This window comes from Branchiostoma floridae, chromosome 6 (genome assembly GCF_000003815.2).
Source record: "Branchiostoma floridae strain S238N-H82 chromosome 6, Bfl_VNyyK, whole genome shotgun sequence".
NCBI classification, from domain to species: Eukaryota; Metazoa; Chordata; class Leptocardii; order Amphioxiformes; family Branchiostomatidae; genus Branchiostoma; species Branchiostoma floridae.
The window spans coordinates 11381778-11398609 of record NC_049984.1 but is presented as its reverse complement, the minus strand read 5'-3'; the positions used below and the strand labels follow the sequence as shown (position 1 = coordinate 11398609).

Sequence of the window (16832 nt, the reverse complement as noted above, 5' to 3'; positions counted from 1 at the left end):
GTATGATAAATCAAGGCTACCCTTCCAGACCGGAAAGCTAAAGCTTTCCAAGAGCGAATTTTTCATTTGAAGTCCGAGGCTAACCTAGATTTTCGTTTTTCCGTAAAGTACAACCCACACACCCCTACAGTACGATATTGTACGCCATTTGCATATGAAAAAGAAGTTACTGTGAGTTTGTTGCTATGAGTGTTTCAGGCTACGGAAGAGGAAAAGTTTACACTATGCAGGGTATTTACTACACGCTGTACGTGTGCGTACCTTCTGTACGTACGGCTGCATTCCGTGATGTGACGCGCTGATTTAGATGACGTCGAAGATAGAGTGTGCGCGCGGTAATGTACTGACGACCCATTGTTTAAATTCCCCAAGACAGATTGCCCAGTCTGAGCCGAGCGGCGCCACGCGGATCTCCCCCAGAAAGACCTGATGAAATGAAAATGTCTCTGTTCCCATCGCCAAATTCGATAATCGCTCCGTAACTTGGTGGGAACTGCGCGCCGGTCCCGCGCGCGCCGGAAATGTGATTTGTTCCGTATGAGAACAGATGAGTCTCGCTAACGGAGATGACATGTTGTAATGTCCGCCGTGTGATGCAGGGGGAGATACGGGCAGGACTGAGCCCCTAGCTGCACAGAGCACCTCTATTTCATACAATATCATGGCTTTGTACTTTTCTGTGTGCTGCATATATATATGAGTTCTGATTGGAACAATTGTTCGCAAATTGAGAAAAAAATACCCCAGTAGCATGCCAACACTCTAATGAAAATAAACCCTTTATGTAGCTCGGATACCACCCGAAGGATTCTCCCTAAATGATTTCATAATTAACGGGGGTAATGGAGTAAACGACGTTATTCGCCAACGTCTCAAGAAAATTACGATATAAAGGACAGCCTGTCCCCAATCTAAGTTCATCCTTAAAGACCCAGCACACAAGATTGCGAGCATACTGTTGTAGTATTTTGTATTTGATTCATCTATTTCATAGAATACAATTTTGAAAAACTACATCTCAGAACTCACAAATGTAACGTGAAACCTAACAAACACCTTCTTACAATAAGTTGTTTTACTCCATTGATACAAATATGGAGAAGGAAATTATAAGTTGAACGTTTTATCGTTACTTTTAATAGAGTAACAGACTTGTTGTTTTCAAACGATTTTACTTACAATAACATGTTCAGTAAGAAAACAACAACACAACAAGCCTCGCAGCATGCTGCTTGTAGCATACGAATACTTGCATGCAAGTATACAAATATCTTGTTTTTCACATAATAGATATTATTTTTTCACGTAACACATACACTCCAACTGCTCTGCTAACGTTATATAGCTATACCAAGGACATCATACAGAGATATCATTAGCTATACAGAAAATAAAGCTTCAGGTTTTCTAAAAAGATCACAAGAAGACAACTCCTCGGATCAGCACTACTTAACAGAAGTTACTCCGTACTTTTGTTAGGCGGTTGTACTGACAGTTGTCAAGCCACTGTTCACATTCATCTAATCAACATGTTGCACTTAAAACTTCCAGCCTATATCAATAGTTTTGTACTTTTGGGTTAGTTCGTATGTATTTGGCTGAGAATCGTGTTTGGTATAGTAGCAGGTACTGTCGATGTCCACAACAGGGAAGTTTGACTTGTACAGATCGATGGGGACAGTGACAAACGCCCCACGGTGATGATATATGGCCGCACCCCTGCATTAGCGCCAAACCCGCACCATCCGTTTTCCCGTCAAACCGACCTCTCGGGCCTACGGAGCGTCTTTACCTAGCTTAGCTGGAAAGCGACGTTCGGCGAGAGGAAATTGAGAACGCAGATTTGTCAGGCATCGACCGGGGCCTTCGCCACTTCAGTCCCGATCGACGCGATGAGTTGGAGCAATTTCCCGCCAGATGGGCCGTCGTCAACAACTCGGCGTCGTCTGTCAGCGGTGTCACGTCATGTGCGGGGGAGCTAGAGGTATCGACCCGACAGACTGCAGGTCGTTTTCTCGTTCTGGACCGGTTTATTCCTGACTATGGTACGTTGATCTTGTGGTTAGGGTTGTTGACTCATAACCTGGAGGTACCGAGTCGGAATCACTGACTGACAAGCCTCGAAATTGTGCCCTTTGGAAAGGGGCTTTTCATCAATTTCCTCTCTCGACTCAGGTGTACAGTAAATGAGTACCTAACTTGGGCTAGGGATGTCTCTTGGATAGGACGTTAAATGGAGGTTTCACAAGACCCACACGCCTGAATTATAATAAAGACTGACTCACCACGCTAGTCGATGAGAGTAGAGGTCCATCCCGACGTGGGTGGACCTAATAAATCTGTATCGACATGCAGCTTTTCATGCCATTAGGCGGTTTAACGGGTGGGTATGCCAAAGGAACAAACAAACAGTTTGTTTCACAGCCAACCGCCCGTATCGCGGAACACCTGATTCATTGGCATAACATTCAGTTGCAGGGCACATGTTGTGTGTACTGAATTACCCTGTAACCGTGTAGTTGATAGTTGAATATAAACAATTACATTGCCCTTGCGTTGACATCTCTTACAAATGTAAAATCGTCTATCGTCTTGGGAACATATTCGAAAACACACTTTCATATTGCATATGCTGATGGCAATACAGAGTACTATCATCTATAATCGTTTAGTGGAGGAGTATAAAACACGTTCCATATTCCAGATATACACATCTCTGTTATGGAAACGGCGTTTTGTTCCTTGTAGAGTCGTCCAATTGTCCCATCCGACTATCGCATTTTGCGTATGCTATTGCATTGTCTAGGGATGTCCCTGTAGCTCAACTGGTAGCAGTCTCACAGTTGAGCTCATGGTTTTAATCATTTACTAGTAGTTGCCAACTGGATACGCATCCGTCTTTTGGAAGAGACGTAAAATGGGGTCCCGTGTTCGATGAGGTACCTCAAACGTGTTGAAGGGGAAGGGCTAGCTAGCTTGGCGTTTTCCTGTCCAGAGGCCATTTGTTGCTCTGCACTGCCAAGTTTATGGACACTTTGGACCATCGATTCGGTCTCAATGAATCAGAGTCTGAATGATCAGATCCAACCCAAGGAAGTGAATCTCTGTGATCGAGAATTTTACTTTCCTGTCCGTGTGTTCTGGCACTCCCCGACCTGCACCTTGAGTATACCCTTACCCTGCATTTTCTGTAATATCAAAAACTCCTCCGTGAAGTTGTGGTAGGGGTGAAAGTTCGTTAACAGGTGGTACTCTAGCGTTTTATTCCGGAACTCCACGTCTCCGATCACAGCTCTTTCGTAGTAGTGGTAGGACAGCGCCCTCCCGCGGTACAAAGGGAAAGGCCAGAAACCGTACAGGGTCACCTGATCGCACAGAGAAGCTGCAATGGTCGCGAGAGCCAGACCTGAAAAGATAAAGTAGTGGTTTGTGTATACCTCTTTCTTTTATTCACTTATCATTTTCCCCAATTACATATACAGCGTCATTGGCTCTGCGCACATGGGCTCTACATGTGGGTATGTTGTGTCAATGTACTTTATTGATGTTCAAAGTCAAAGTCAAAGTTCCTTCCCGCGCCTGATGGCGCATAGGGCGGCGCCCATCTCCGTTCCAGTAGCCCTTGGGCCACACAACGCAATTACTACAGCAGGGGGCTAGTCCACTGGTAGTGGTGTGTGTTCAACTTCCATACTCTTTCCCGAATGCTGGGTGCTAAGCAGAGAAAGCAGCATGTACCATTTTTTAAGTCTTTGGTATGACTCGGCCGGGGATCGAACTCACGACCTACCGGTATGCAAGGTGAACACTCTGCCCACTAGGCCATTGCACCGGTTATTGATGTTACCATCCCCCAAACAACAGGAGAAACATGAAGAGTGCATAAGACCTCCGCAACAGCTGATCTAAAGCAGCCCAGAGCCAAACCTCTGCTTTCAGAGTAAGTGATTGGGCCCTTCCAGCGAAAAGGAAACGTTCGCCAAACGACACTACCTTCAAGATGAGGGTTTCTACCTTTGATTCTCCAAAATCTTAAACTACTGCTACATGTTGTCTCGGACCCTCAATGACTACCAACATACCAAAATTCAAAGAAATCCATCAAAAGGACATTGTATTAAAGTTGCGAACACACATAAACACCAGCACAGACAAAAACAGCACCCCTGTCGGAGGTCACTGACTTCCTTCCCGGTGTTGAAAATAGATCCTACGGCTAAGAATTCTTCTCCCCTACCTGTGCTGGCCCTCAGTGCCTTCAGACCGTGCTCATTCCAGAACGCAGTAAGATTCCGCAGGAACTTGGGATGGGAGAAAAGGACCGGATTCAAGGACTTGTACCTTTTCGTCGCGTCATATGCCCGCAGGGTTACCTAAAATTGTGAAGAAAATGAATGACGATGAATAGTTTTGCCTAAAATCATTTCACAACTACACATAGACACTAACACACACACAGACAGACAAATGGGAGACGCTCGCACGCACAAACACCACAGAGATACAGACGATACGCACTCACCTCTGAATATCTTTTCAAATGGAATGGATGCGTCCAAACCAACGACCGAACGTATCGCTTGAGATCTTCGGCCAGAGACTTCTTGTCGGCGTTCTTCTTCAGGTTTTTATAGCTTTGAGAGGTAAGAATTTATAATTAACAGGCATTTACCCAGAAAACATTGCTATTTTCTAGGCTAAAAAAAGGATACTGTGTACGGTCAAATTCAATCCAATTTACGTTAAGAAATCGTTAATTTAACACAAAAATATAGCTATTCACCTCGAGACAAAATGTTGTAAATGTACTAAAAATGTGTACTCACAACTTAGCAAAGATGGAAGGGTTGGCAGTAAGAAAATTGGTCTTTTTCCCCACGTCATCGTTATAAGGACCACCGATTGGTGGAAAGTTACTCCTGAAATAAAGAGTGAAGCAGGTATACTGTGCGTTCAATCTATAAAACAAGAAGGAACTTGTGATCTATGGCAAACAGAACGAAAATCATTGGGCACCATTCAGGTACGTCTATAACGTACCGTCACTTCATGGACGGTAATGGTAATGGAAACTGTAGAAACGGGGGAACGACTTTGAAGCTCTGACTAACCTGAAAACAAAAGTGGACGAGTCTATCTCCCTCCCACAGGAGGAGTTCTGTAGCAGGCCGGCGTTACCGACAACACTGCATGATCTGAAGGACATATTGGCTCTCACAGGGGATTCCTGGTATAAACAAAGTTCATCAGTTCATGATTTAATCAGTTATGTGGGGTTTTAAAGGGTGTCTTGCAAAGATAAGATTTTGAAGTCCCATCTGAAGAGTACCAACTGCTTTCAAACTTTAATCGAATTTCTTTTTTCGTTTATTCTTAGGACACTACCACACCACCCCCACCCCCATTCACGTTTTGGAGCGGTTGTACCTGTGGTAGTTTGTTGTAGAAGTTCTTCTCGGTGATCCTGATGTAGCCAGGGTCCAGAACCCACTCGTCCGTCTCTAGACATCGGAACTTCTCCCCGAGCTTAGTATTGTTCTTGGTGACGAACAGGTATTGCCGCAGCTTCGTTCTCTTTTCAACTGCCTCTCTGCAAAATGAGACAGCGATTTGTCAGATCCCACAGCAGACTAACGTAGCGGTACCTATGGTCGTGTGGTACCTATTATCGTCCACTGTTCGCGCGATTTTGCAATAAATGACGTCTTGAATGAATCTGACAATAGGTGGTACCACTTACGTTACAGTGCATAAAAAGAAGAAAATATCATGGAATTCTTATCAAAAAGAACACAGAAATAGTGACTAGACTAGACTAGCCAGGGAATAACAGGGCCAGTAGATGGCCTAAACATTCAGACACACAAACATAGCAAACAGTTTCACATTGATAGTGTTGTTTTGTTTAGATACAGGCCTAGGTACTATTGATTATGAGCATGATTAATCTCTGACCAGACCTTTGGGAGCGGTTTCTAACACGGTCTCATGTCGTCAATTCGATCTAGGACATTGGGTCCAGTCAAAACCGCTACGATTCAGTGCCCCCAAAGAATTCCTTGGAGAACACGCTAAAAACATTAATATTAGTAAGATGATGATGGCATTTAAAAATGCTGATTCACCTGAACTTCTTGATTTCCGTCAGGTTGAAGCCAAGAAAGGGCGTGGTGTGGTAGTCATCACCTTGACCCCTGTCAGTTTCCGTTGGTTGGCCATGTTGCATAACAGGTGATGTTTGTCCGTTGTGTTGCATGAGGTTACGGAATGCGACTCTTCTCTTACATTGTCTGATACATTTGTCACTCGTCACATTCCTACAGCAAGAGAAAACTAGCCATTTATTCCGTGATTGTATTTGGTTTGTATTCCACTTGACAGATACTTTTGATGCCAGATATGATCAGATATGGTGTAAACAGTGCCATTCTTTTCAAATCACCTTTTCCATTAATCTAAACACGGCAATTATACGATCTACCGCATAACCTACTTCAAAACCCCAAGGAAGCGACTGTGTATGTAGATTGCTATATGTTAATAACGCCTTCCTATAGTATGTTGTACATATACATTCTCTTTGTTGTGATGTTATTACTATGGTTAAATTGATGCCTGAAATAAATACAATGTAATGCGTCATGACTATACTGCATAAATAAAGACAAAGCCACGGAATTGCCTACGCTTACATATAATGTAAGACCTTACGAAAGTCGCTGTACTTTTGTCGTGTCAATAAAGATTGTCTATAATGTTAAATTGTTTGGATCGAGACAATAAATAATGGTAAAAAAACCACAATTTCGCATTGTCAAACTATAGTCGGTAGAGCATTATGATAGTGTACACCAACCTGTGTATAAACAACAGCAGAATGCTGTGACTGCACAAGAGGAAGATGATGCATGTAAACCGTCTGAAGGACCCTATCTTCATTGTGACGGAGGACAGACTTTCTGGGCTGGGTGTCCATCTGTCGGGACTTCAATCAGGTCAGAATACCCTAAAAACAACGAAGACTCAGAATGAGGGCAAATCACTGATACCAAGGACTCCTATATAACGTCCTTGCTGATGCACTGTACTAGATTTAGAACTAGTATGCCCTCTTGGGAATAAGCAGTATAGTACATAGTTGTAGTCACAAATTCTTGTGTTCGTCATATATCTAGTCTGTGTGTAAAAACAATGAGTTGAGTCAGCAAAATTTTATCTGCGTCGCACGCTCTGTTCAACTAACACATGATGTTGCCCCCCTCCCTGCCACGTAGAGTCATTTCATGCAAAAACGTTGAAGCCTTGCTAACATAATACACATTTGAAATTTGTTCTGAATGAGAAAAAATATAGACGAAAGTGTGCTTACCTTGCTCCCTCATGCTTTCGTCGTGACATACTGGTACACTTTTTTCGGGCTGAGATCACATTTCAACCAGTCGAACGTGAAGTGGCTAGAAGATCTGTGCGGAATGTGTAGTATCTATACATATAAGCCAGGCCACAGTACCTACGTCAGCATGACGACCAATCAAGCATCTTGTAGAACCGGTTCATAATTGGCCGTCCCGACCTTTGACACTATTCAGGGTTGTCTACACGTGATGCCCTCGATATTTTTTTTTAGAACTGAGGCTGTCAGACTGCTAGAATAACTGGATCTTCGCCATAACACAAGTTACTATATCGTTTTCGCCATATAATGCATAGGTAGAAGTTCTATGTCGAAGGTTCGTGTACCTGCTTGCATTCAGGGATATAATATTGCAAGTTTTGTGGATAAAAAAATGCGCGGACGTAGTCATAGAGATTGTTAGACAAGTGGTCACTTGCCACACCTCCTGAGTAAATAGCGAGCATGCGCAATTGCTGACGCCAAAATTGTCCTGTTTTTTAATGTTTCACGACACCAGCGTCTCTTTCTGAGAAACATAAACAACAGTCATCGGCCATTGCTCTCTAGAGCTGACGAAGCAATAGGGAGACTGTCGTGTGCACCTGTAAGCTGTGCTACCTTGATATGTGAGGAGTCTGTGGTGTGTTCAAGCTGCGTCCTGAAAAGTATGAGGAGCACCATGTGGAGTAACGCTACACTGACGAGTTACACCCTTGCTGCCGTGGTTGGAACCATGTAAGTAACCTTCTTTAGTTAGTTAAGTTAAGTTAAAGTCCTTCCCGCGCCTGATCTCCGTTTCAGTAGCCCTTGGGCCACACCCGCGCCTGATCTCCGTTTCAGTAGCCCTTGGGCCACACAACGCAATTACTACAGCAGGGGGCTAGTCCACTGGTAGTGGTGTGTGTTCAACTTCCATACTCTTTCCCGAATGCTGAGTGCTAAGCAGAGAAAGAAGCATGTACCATTTTTAAAGTCTTTGGTATGACTCGGCCGGGGATCGAACTCACGACCTACCGAATGCAAGGCGAACACTCTACCCACTAGGCCATTGCACAGGTCAACCTTCTTTAGTAGAAACACTATAAGACTGCATACATACAAAGTTATCTGCATAGACATAGAAGCTAATAAATGTAACTTTTCTGCAGGCACTATCTGGACATCTGACCTCATTTCAGTTCACTAACACTCATCAAAAGAGATAGTAGACAGTGCCACTCAGTGCGTGACAAACTTTTCTCTAGGGTTTGTTATATGCAGTCCGGCTGTAGCTAAAATCTGTCATTAAATCGACGCATTTGTCAAAACTGATATAACAACATAAACAAAAGACAAAGCACGCTTCTGAAACCAACAACATGACCCATATTCGACATGTTTTCATGGTCTGAAGACATCATGGAGAACCCCGACCCATTCCACTAGACGACGAGCGCGCCGCGACATCGTTGCAACCCAAATTGTAACCATTGACTTAATAATTGGAATATGAAGCAAGCTGTATGAATGAAAAGACAACAAGACACAATGTGCGCTCTGTAAAATCACTCGTTCACTGCGAGGTAGCAGTCTTAGTAAATATACAAGGTTATACTATAGTCTAGCTAACCATTCCAAACGGCCACATCCACACTGCTATGTACGACATATAAACCTACGCAGGTCCAGCGCCCATTCCACGATCGCGCTGCGACCTCGCTATGACCTTAAGTGGATTGGTGGAGCCAATCTGTGAAATTCGTTGAACAATCTGTCAATTTTAGGTCGTAGGGCAGTTGCAGCGATGTCGCCAGTTAGTGGAATGCGGCGCGGGTGTCAGTTATTATGGTGAATATTTCTTTTCCAGCCTATCCCTAGTTGCAATTCACCGAGAGCTACAACAGAACCAGTGTATCCGGCAGTGCAGACACGCGTAGTGAGTACAAACGTAACACCATACCTTTTCAATTGTATTGTAACAAACCGATACGTTACAAGTATATTATGTCAGTACACCATTTACACCCATATTGCTGTAGTCGTAGACCTTGGAATAGAATAGTATGATTTTATTATTGTGCTTATTGCCTTGTCTTACAAACATACATGATCATGTACATACGAGGGTTTCGTAGCTGCCATACATTGTATCGTGCAATAAAGTTCATTCGTGCATTCATTATCTGCTAAACATGTTGGCATGGTTTGTCTACGAGTATTATATAGTCCGGAATTAGCATAATGCCCTCATTGATATACCGTTTTTTTTAACCAACGAATGTAAGTACACAACGTCGTGAGTAAAGGGTATATACCACTATAGAGTAACACATCATTACATTTCTTGCCCAGTTTCAATGAGATACCGAAAGAACGCAGCGATGTCATCCCAGAGGAATACATAGACACTCACCGGGTGGCGGAGGACCTTGCTCCGCTGGAAGAGTATATTCCCGTCGTCAAACCTTTCACGGGGTTCCACAAAGCCGAGATAGACAACATGAGGTAAAGCCATGCTTGTTTTAAGTAGCCAGGCACTCACAAGCCTAACTCACAAGCCTAACACTTACCATCAGAGCATGCTATAAGGTGTGCTGATGCCCTACGGTTCATCCATGTTTTTTGCAATAACATAAAGCAGAATTGAAATGATTGAAATGCTCTCATACAAACCGTAACATGGACGTACTGCCTTGGGTGTGTCTGCACGTGTGCCTATTTGTGTTTATGGATATTCGTGATATCCATAAAGAACTTCAGAAAGTCTGCATAAACTGTTATGATGTGGATGCGTAGGTCTTGGAATGACGCAAGTAAAGGGCGATTTTGGGCGCCCTGATGGCTTTCCATGGTACTGCAGCAGCGCTTCCGGTTGTTGTATCTCTTGTTATTGACAGGGCTGCTGTGGTTTTGAAGTTTCAATGGCAGATAGCGTTTGATGTAAGGAAGAGGTGATGAAGGGTTGGGCCCCCTACTAGCGGCTTGTTCACGTTCTGTGGAGTTTATTCTTCATGATGACTGTACAGCATGACTACTCTTCTACAGAGCTAGTCTTATGGAGGAGGCCCACAGTATGAACAACATGTTCGCCACACAAAAGAACATCAAGCGAGGAGAGACCATCCACTTCGCTGAGACCAAGAAGTGGTCTTTGCAGACGGAAACGGCGCAGATCCCCGACATCGTCTTTGGCGTACTCCCCCGGGTAGGCACCATGCTCATTCACAACTGAAGAAATACTTAACTTGTTAGATGTATTGTATACTGGAGGTCAACTTGTCATGAATGCTGGTAGAATGCGTGCAATATGAACAAAATAAACAATGTTTGTAAGTGGTGGATTCTAATGAAAACAGTTGACATACTGAAATCAATGGGAGGGGGTACTCACAGAACTACTGGTATCTTGATATCGTGTTGTGGCCCGTGACTCACCTTTTCAGACTGAACCTACTAACTGATGACTTACCTTGCGTCCACAGGAAAACAGCATGAAACCAGCACAGTTCAAGTCCTGCAGTGTGGTAGGAAACGGGGGCATTTTGGCTGACAGTCGATGTGGACGACAAATAGACTCGTCGGACTTCGTATTCAGGTGAGGGCATACGACAGGCATCATGGGTAGAACGTTTTAGAGCAAAATTCACCTCCATAAGTTTTTTGTCGCTGTTTTGCTTTACGAGCGATCGCGATGATGCCACGGTGACGCAGTGGTAAGCAAAAAGCAGATGTTTGGCAAAAGATTGATTTACATAATAACCAGTAATTTGATCTGCTAATTTAGATATCAATTCTTAATCCAATCTACTGACGTCCTGGTAGGCACCAGCCGTCGAATACCCCGGATGTAAACAACAACAGCGATCGCTCGTGATATTACCATGACCTTTGACTTCTCTGTTGTTAGGAGCAACTTTTCTCCAGTTGGGGGCGAGTTCGCAGGGGATGTCGGGAGCAAGACTGACTTCATCACGATCAACCCATCAGTTTTTGACACGTAAGTCTGCTAACAGAGATTAACAGAGGGTATCTTCATATCATTATCAACTTTCAATCCTTTTGTAAAGATTTTATCTGCTATTTCCGGACCCAAAGTAAAGCAGTCACCAACAATCATTCGATTAGTCTTCTGATCCGTCTCATGCCAAAATGACCCGAAACGTATGTCACGTGACTTGAGAGGTGTGACGTCAACAACGGGTCAAAGGTGCCCTGCAGTTGATATCGGCCCCCGTCTGGGGCGAGGGATGGTCGATGGGCACTAGTGTATATGGTTTATTTCACTTCTCTCCTCTTAGGAAGTAGGCATGCCCAACTAGAGTCCAAAATGCTAACTTGTCCAAAGCCACTGAATGTCCTGGGGATTGGATGTGAATGTGCTCAGAGACTTCTGAGTTTGATGAGCTTGGCCGTCTATGCTGTGAGAGCCTGCTCTGAGATTGTTCGGTTTCACCGATGTAGTATATTACTGGCAGCGTCCACGATTGTTTTGGCCCCGGCCATATGGAAACGTGTCGTTGGTAGATAGCTTTAGTTTCATCGAAATATCATAATACTTTTTTTCCTTTACAGCTATAACAAACTGATAAATGAAGACGACCAGAAGAGGTTTTTAAACGACCTGGCAGTGTATGGCAAACCTCTCCTGTACACACATCCATTCCGGCTGTACGGGCACGCAAAGGTTGGTTTCAATCTTAGTGCACATAAATATTTTAGAATAAAGTAAGTAAGAGAGATATGATTACTTGCCACCTTACTGTTAGTTATCAGTACAGTATTGTATTGCGTCATGTCGGTCATGTAAAGCTTTGTGTATGAGCATGTGGTAGTGGATTGGAATGTGATTTTCGTCAAGTTTCGAACCATTTGCCGTCGATTTGTCTATTTTTTCCATAAGTTGTATCATTGTTCACATGACTTCCCATGTCAGTGTTAGGGCTAGTTAAGGAAACAATATTGGGGGAGGGAAAAGTAAAGCGTGTAAGGATATCTGACAGAGCTCGAGGTGTAAGGGAAAAAATGTGATGAAGTTATTCCATCGTGTTCCCATGATTTGCCGTTATTCAGGTCTCCATGCTCGCCATCTATGCACTGAAGAACGCTGGCCGTATCCGCCAGGTCCGGGCGTCCCATCCAGACTTCCTCCTGTCCGTGGCTTCCTTCTGGAAGGGCCGGGGCTTACAGGAGCTAAGACCAACCACAGGTAGGCCAATCACACGGTCGTCGCAGCATTTGCCCTGTCACAAATATGCAAATGAGCACAGGCTGGACGAGCACATAAAACGTCAGAATTTAATAGATAATTCTAAGCTAAGTACCGTATCGAGCGTTTTCACGTGTGAAACGAGACGAACGATTGACAGTAACACAATGGACGGTCAATTCTGCCACTTTAAAACGAACTTATCATTTCAATTAGGCAATTTAATGCCTAGGTTACACATAGCCGAATTTGGCTCCCGACTCTCTCCCGACTATGGTTTAGGAGTGATTCGGGAGCTAGTCGGCTGTAGTCGGCTGGCGTTCGGCTGAGTCGGCTGGCGTTCGGCTGGCGTTCAGCTGAGTCGGCTGGTGTTCGTCTGCTCCATCCGAATGTTTTGAAATGTTCAAAACATTCGGCTCTGAACGGCAACTCTGGAATGGGTCGGTTGGTGGTCGGCTGGTGTTCGGCACGGTCGGCTAGTGTTCGGTTGGTGTTCGGGAGTAAGTCAGCAGTCAAATTAAATCTTAACCACGCCATAAACATTGCTGATTTACTCCCAGCTTGTTTCCAACTTACCAATGATTCACCCCAAGACCTTAGACAAATCTCTGCTAGCTCATTCCCAAGCAAAAAGACTATTGCCAGAACGTAGACGAATCACTCCCGAACTTCACACGACCGACATCCAGCCAAAAACAAAAAGACCCATAAATACCGCACTGGTGCTATATGTGATCTAAATTTTATCTCTTGGTGATGTTTACAAATAGAACAAAGGACATTCTTGATTAAAAACGAAAATGAGCACTCTTTTGAAAATCGCTGATTTTGTCTATTTCAAGTCGAAAAAGGGTCGGCAATCGGTTGGGGATCAGTCAGGAGTGATTCGGCAGTCTGCGGCTAGAGGTCGGGATGGTTGGTGATAGGTTAGTTAGCATTTGGGACACAGTCGGGAGTAAGTCATTTACTGGTCGGGAGGTGTTCGGGACATGTTCGGCGCTAAAAAATAGGCGTGGCCTAAACTGGTCAGACTACTCCCGAACTACTGCCGACTTGGGTCGGCTAAGAGTCGGCTAGTGTTCGGGAGCCAAAGTCGGCTATGTGTAACCTAGGCATAAACTAGAATCAGGTGCAAAAACTCTCATCAAATAATTGTTTAAAATGATAGTGATAAGAATTTTGGACAAAGTTGCGCATGAGCAATTGTCAGGCAGGGTTTTGATGTAGAAATGCCGCATTTGTACAGTCACATATTTGAGGGTCAAACATGACACTCATTCTAAACGACATCAACGTTTTTTTAAGGACCTTGAATGTGTGATCGTCAATTCTTAGAACAATGCTTAACCTCAGCAATGTGAAAATTCTCATAACTTTACATCGATATCTCTCATCATGTGACTGTTGTACACCTGTTCAGGTCTGCTGCTGTTGGCGGTGTCCCTGTCTCTGTGTGAAGAGGTCACTCTGTACGGCTTCTGGCCTTTCTCCAAGTACAACGGTCAGCCGGTCAACTACCACTACTTCGACCGACCGACCTTGGGAATGAGGGAATTCAAGGACAAATTCCTGGAGCGAGAGCTGATTGAGCACGGACCATACCACAATTTCACAGAGGAGTTTTTATTCCTAAACCGTCTTCATGACAGGGGAGTACTAAAACTTCAGGCGGTGCCCTGCAGTTAGTCCTTGGGCCGCTTTCAGTAAATAGTAGTCACGAGTTAGATCATAAGCATACAATGTTCTTTACCAGTATAAACAGTAACAATCCCAATATTGTACATCAATGTTACTACCTTGATAGTGTTTCATCACAACTCATTTATGTATATAATTGTAGTGTTTTGCCAATGACTTGTATACATTTAATTTGCAGTTGCTATTTCAATGAAAGAAACTATAGTTGTCAGCCATCTCTGATTATATGTAGCTTGGTTAATGACAAAATAAAACTCTAAATGAATGAGGGGAAGCAAATGAGTAAATATTGTATTATAGGCAATATCTAAGTACTTAAGTACACACACCTGCAACGGTATTGCACATAGAAAAGCTGTGCTACAACCATGCATACCATTCTTGTTTCTTAAGTATCTGTTTGCTGAAGCGCTTGAACTTTTCCACGGATTCCTCATAGCTCAGTCCCCTTATCACTACCCTGGCTACATAGTCCCCGAGCCCACCACCCTGACCTAACATCGTAATTTGGTCGTCTTTATCGACCTTCATGACGACGTGAACTCCTTGCTCTCGCGAGATTTCATCCACCTTGTCGAAGTCTATGTAATCTGTGGCAGGTCCAGAGGAACGGGGAACGATGTATCCTAGAAACACCGGGCATTCGCCAACCCTTAGAAGATCCACGCCCTCTCCCGACACGAGCTGGAGTTGCAGTCTGACAGGATCACCCTGTCTTAGGCACACTTGCAGGTGACTCAACCCCAAACGTCCTACATTAATTTCTATCAAGGAAGGTGCACCTGAAGACTTGACGAAAAACTCGCCGTGCAACACTTGGTTATCAAAACCCAAAGCTGTCATTCCTTCCACAACCTTTACAAAAATCTTCACAATGTCATCTTTTACTTGAGCAGTTGCACTGCATGGATGATAGTACCCAGCTGCATTGTCCCACCTAGAGGGAAAATATACTGACTCAGTAGTGAGAAGGTGGTTAACTTTTCCTTTGTGGACGTAACCATCAACCGTGACCTTCATCTTAACATCAACGTACTTCTCAAGGACAATGACTTGACGCAGAGCCAGTGGGTACTTCTTTGTATCAAGGTAATGTATGACAAAGTTACGTAACAAGTGAATACTGGGATTATATGGGTTGAATTTTGCTCCTGTCAATGCTCCCTTTATATCTAAGATAGCGGGAAGTAGCTCTGTTTTCCTGCTGATCTTATAGATGGCTTCAGAGCCTGTGCCGAGCCCAGGCTTTAGAAAAGCTGACAGTCCCACCCTCTGTAGGGCAAGGTTCGCATCCTCCTCTAATGTTGGGGAGTCAAGGTCAAGTGCCTCACAAGGAATCGGGTTTGGATCAAGGACAGTCCGGCTGTAGAACTTGTGAAGTGCCAAGAAGCAGGACTCCACTGTGGGGCCTGAGATGTGAGGAAACTCTTCAGAAAGCGCAGCATGGACCAGAGTCTCTAGATCCAGTCGGCTGACGACTCCAGTTACATGTTGTTGCTTCACAATATCCTTTAACATATCTGTGTACTCTAATAGGTCTGGAAACCTGTCTATATTCAAATCATTCAGCATGGGAACCCAAATAAATTGATGGTCTCCGTACTTCATACTCATGTCATGTCTTACCACAGCCGGAAAGGGTAAGACTGAAATCATCAGGGTCTTCTTGCACCTGGACATCCTTTCTGAGTCTGGAAATAATGATACAAGATAATCATAAATCACATTGATAATAACTTAGGTGTAATTAACAAGCAATGTTGATGTTCTAATACAGGATGGTGTGCACATGAACCCCAGGGTCTCACAGAAAGCCTTCGTCACATCAATGTAAAAGTCTAGATTATCAAACATCAAGGCTATGGACGTGACTTGTGGAACCCTTGTTCAAGAAGCCCATTCACAGATCCCACTGTATATGCGCAGGTCATAGGTTAAGGCCCCTGAGACATAAACAAAACATGTTTGGACACTGTTAAAACAGCTGACAGAAGCCATGTCCATATAGACATAACTACTTATCACTAGAAGTATCCAACCACAGCCTGGCCTGGTCACCCGGTCTGTTGGATACTGGTTGGCCCTTTGGATACTGCTTTGCCACCGATAGATCTGCTTGGTGATTAATTCACCTTTCACCTGGGGATAATGAATGGGCTTTATATATACCTATATGTGTGTAACACTGAAGCAGAATGTAGAAATGCTTTCAAAACATTAGTGAGACAATATTACCTTCGGAATCTGCGGTGAGTTCTGGTGGCCCTTCGTACCCTCCCCCTCGGGTTGGCTGTAGTATTAATACTATTATGACAATTTAACTTCTAAACGAGTCGTGGCACATATATGCAAGATGAAGATGTCTGGCTCAGTTTCTGAACTTAGCTGCCCGATTTATGACCTATCTGCCATTGATGATCAACGAACAAAGTCGTTGCAAAATCCACTCGTTCGTTCACGGTCGTTCAGGCAACAAGTTTGTAACCTTTGACATTTATACACCAATTTTCTCACCTCACAAAAATAGTGTCGCAGTATGTCAGTTATCCACAC

General features: G+C 43.9%; 3 protein-coding genes across 4 annotated transcripts; 1 reads left to right on the top strand and 2 right to left on the bottom strand.

Annotated features, from left to right (window-relative positions):
* Nucleotides 1–1155: 1155 nt before the first annotated feature.
* Nucleotides 1156–7506, bottom strand: LOC118417057 (alpha-N-acetylneuraminide alpha-2,8-sialyltransferase-like). The gene is made up of 9 exons (XM_035822416.1): nt 7370–7506; nt 6857–7006; nt 6126–6317; nt 5428–5590; nt 5112–5227; nt 4827–4919; nt 4523–4634; nt 4238–4373; nt 1156–3406 (listed from the first exon to the last, which is right to left on the bottom strand). The coding sequence occupies exons 2-9, from the start codon at nt 6937–6939 to the stop codon at nt 3120–3122; spliced, it is 1182 nt and encodes a 393-aa protein (XP_035678309.1). The 5' UTR covers nt 6940–7006; nt 7370–7506; the 3' UTR covers nt 1156–3119.
* A 463-nt stretch (nt 7507–7969) lies between these two features.
* On the top strand, nt 7970–15881 carry LOC118417059 (alpha-N-acetylneuraminide alpha-2,8-sialyltransferase-like). Its single transcript, XM_035822417.1, has 9 exons — nt 7970–8131; nt 9243–9311; nt 9728–9880; nt 10421–10580; nt 10858–10970; nt 11283–11372; nt 11948–12059; nt 12446–12581; nt 14002–15881. The coding sequence occupies exons 1-9, from the start codon at nt 8064–8066 to the stop codon at nt 14265–14267; spliced, it is 1167 nt and encodes a 388-aa protein (XP_035678310.1). The 5' UTR covers nt 7970–8063; the 3' UTR covers nt 14268–15881.
* LOC118417056 lies at nt 14598–16771 on the bottom strand. 2 transcript variants are annotated; one of them, XM_035822415.1, is made up of 3 exons: nt 16515–16771; nt 16302–16418; nt 14598–15970 (listed from the first exon to the last, which is right to left on the bottom strand). In XM_035822415.1, the coding sequence occupies exon 3, from the start codon at nt 15957–15959 to the stop codon at nt 14640–14642; it is 1320 nt and encodes a 439-aa protein (XP_035678308.1). In that variant the 5' UTR covers nt 15960–15970; nt 16302–16418; nt 16515–16771; the 3' UTR covers nt 14598–14639. The 2 variants fall into 2 exon arrangements, with proteins under 2 accessions (XP_035678308.1, XP_035678307.1); XM_035822414.1 differs by lacking the exon at nt 16302–16418.
* Between the last annotated feature and the right edge of the window lie 61 nt (nt 16772–16832).

Excerpts from the sequence above, each read along its gene's own strand:
- LOC118417059 (XM_035822417.1), top strand. The coding sequence starts at position 8,064 with ATGAGGAGCACCATGTGGAGTAACGCTACACTGACGAGTTACACCCTT. Across the intron at positions 8,132-9,242 it reads GCTGCCGTGGTTGGAACCAT|CCTATCCCTAGTTGCAATTC; the intron begins GTAAGTAACCTT and ends TTTCTTTTCCAG. Across the intron at positions 9,881-10,420 it reads GCCGAGATAGACAACATGAG|AGCTAGTCTTATGGAGGAGG; the intron begins GTAAAGCCATGC and ends ACTCTTCTACAG.
- LOC118417056 (XM_035822415.1), bottom strand. The coding sequence starts at position 15,959 with ATGTCCAGGTGCAAGAAGACCCTGATGATTTCAGTCTTACCCTTTCCG.
- LOC118417057 (XM_035822416.1), bottom strand. The coding sequence starts at position 6,939 with ATGAAGATAGGGTCCTTCAGACGGTTTACATGCATCATCTTCCTCTTG. Across the intron at positions 4,374-4,522 it reads ATTTGAAAAGATATTCAGAG|GTAACCCTGCGGGCATATGA; the intron begins GTGAGTGCGTAT and ends TCACAATTTTAG. Across the intron at positions 3,407-4,237 it reads GGCACTGAGGGCCAGCACAG|GTCTGGCTCTCGCGACCATT; the intron begins GTAGGGGAGAAG and ends TTATCTTTTCAG.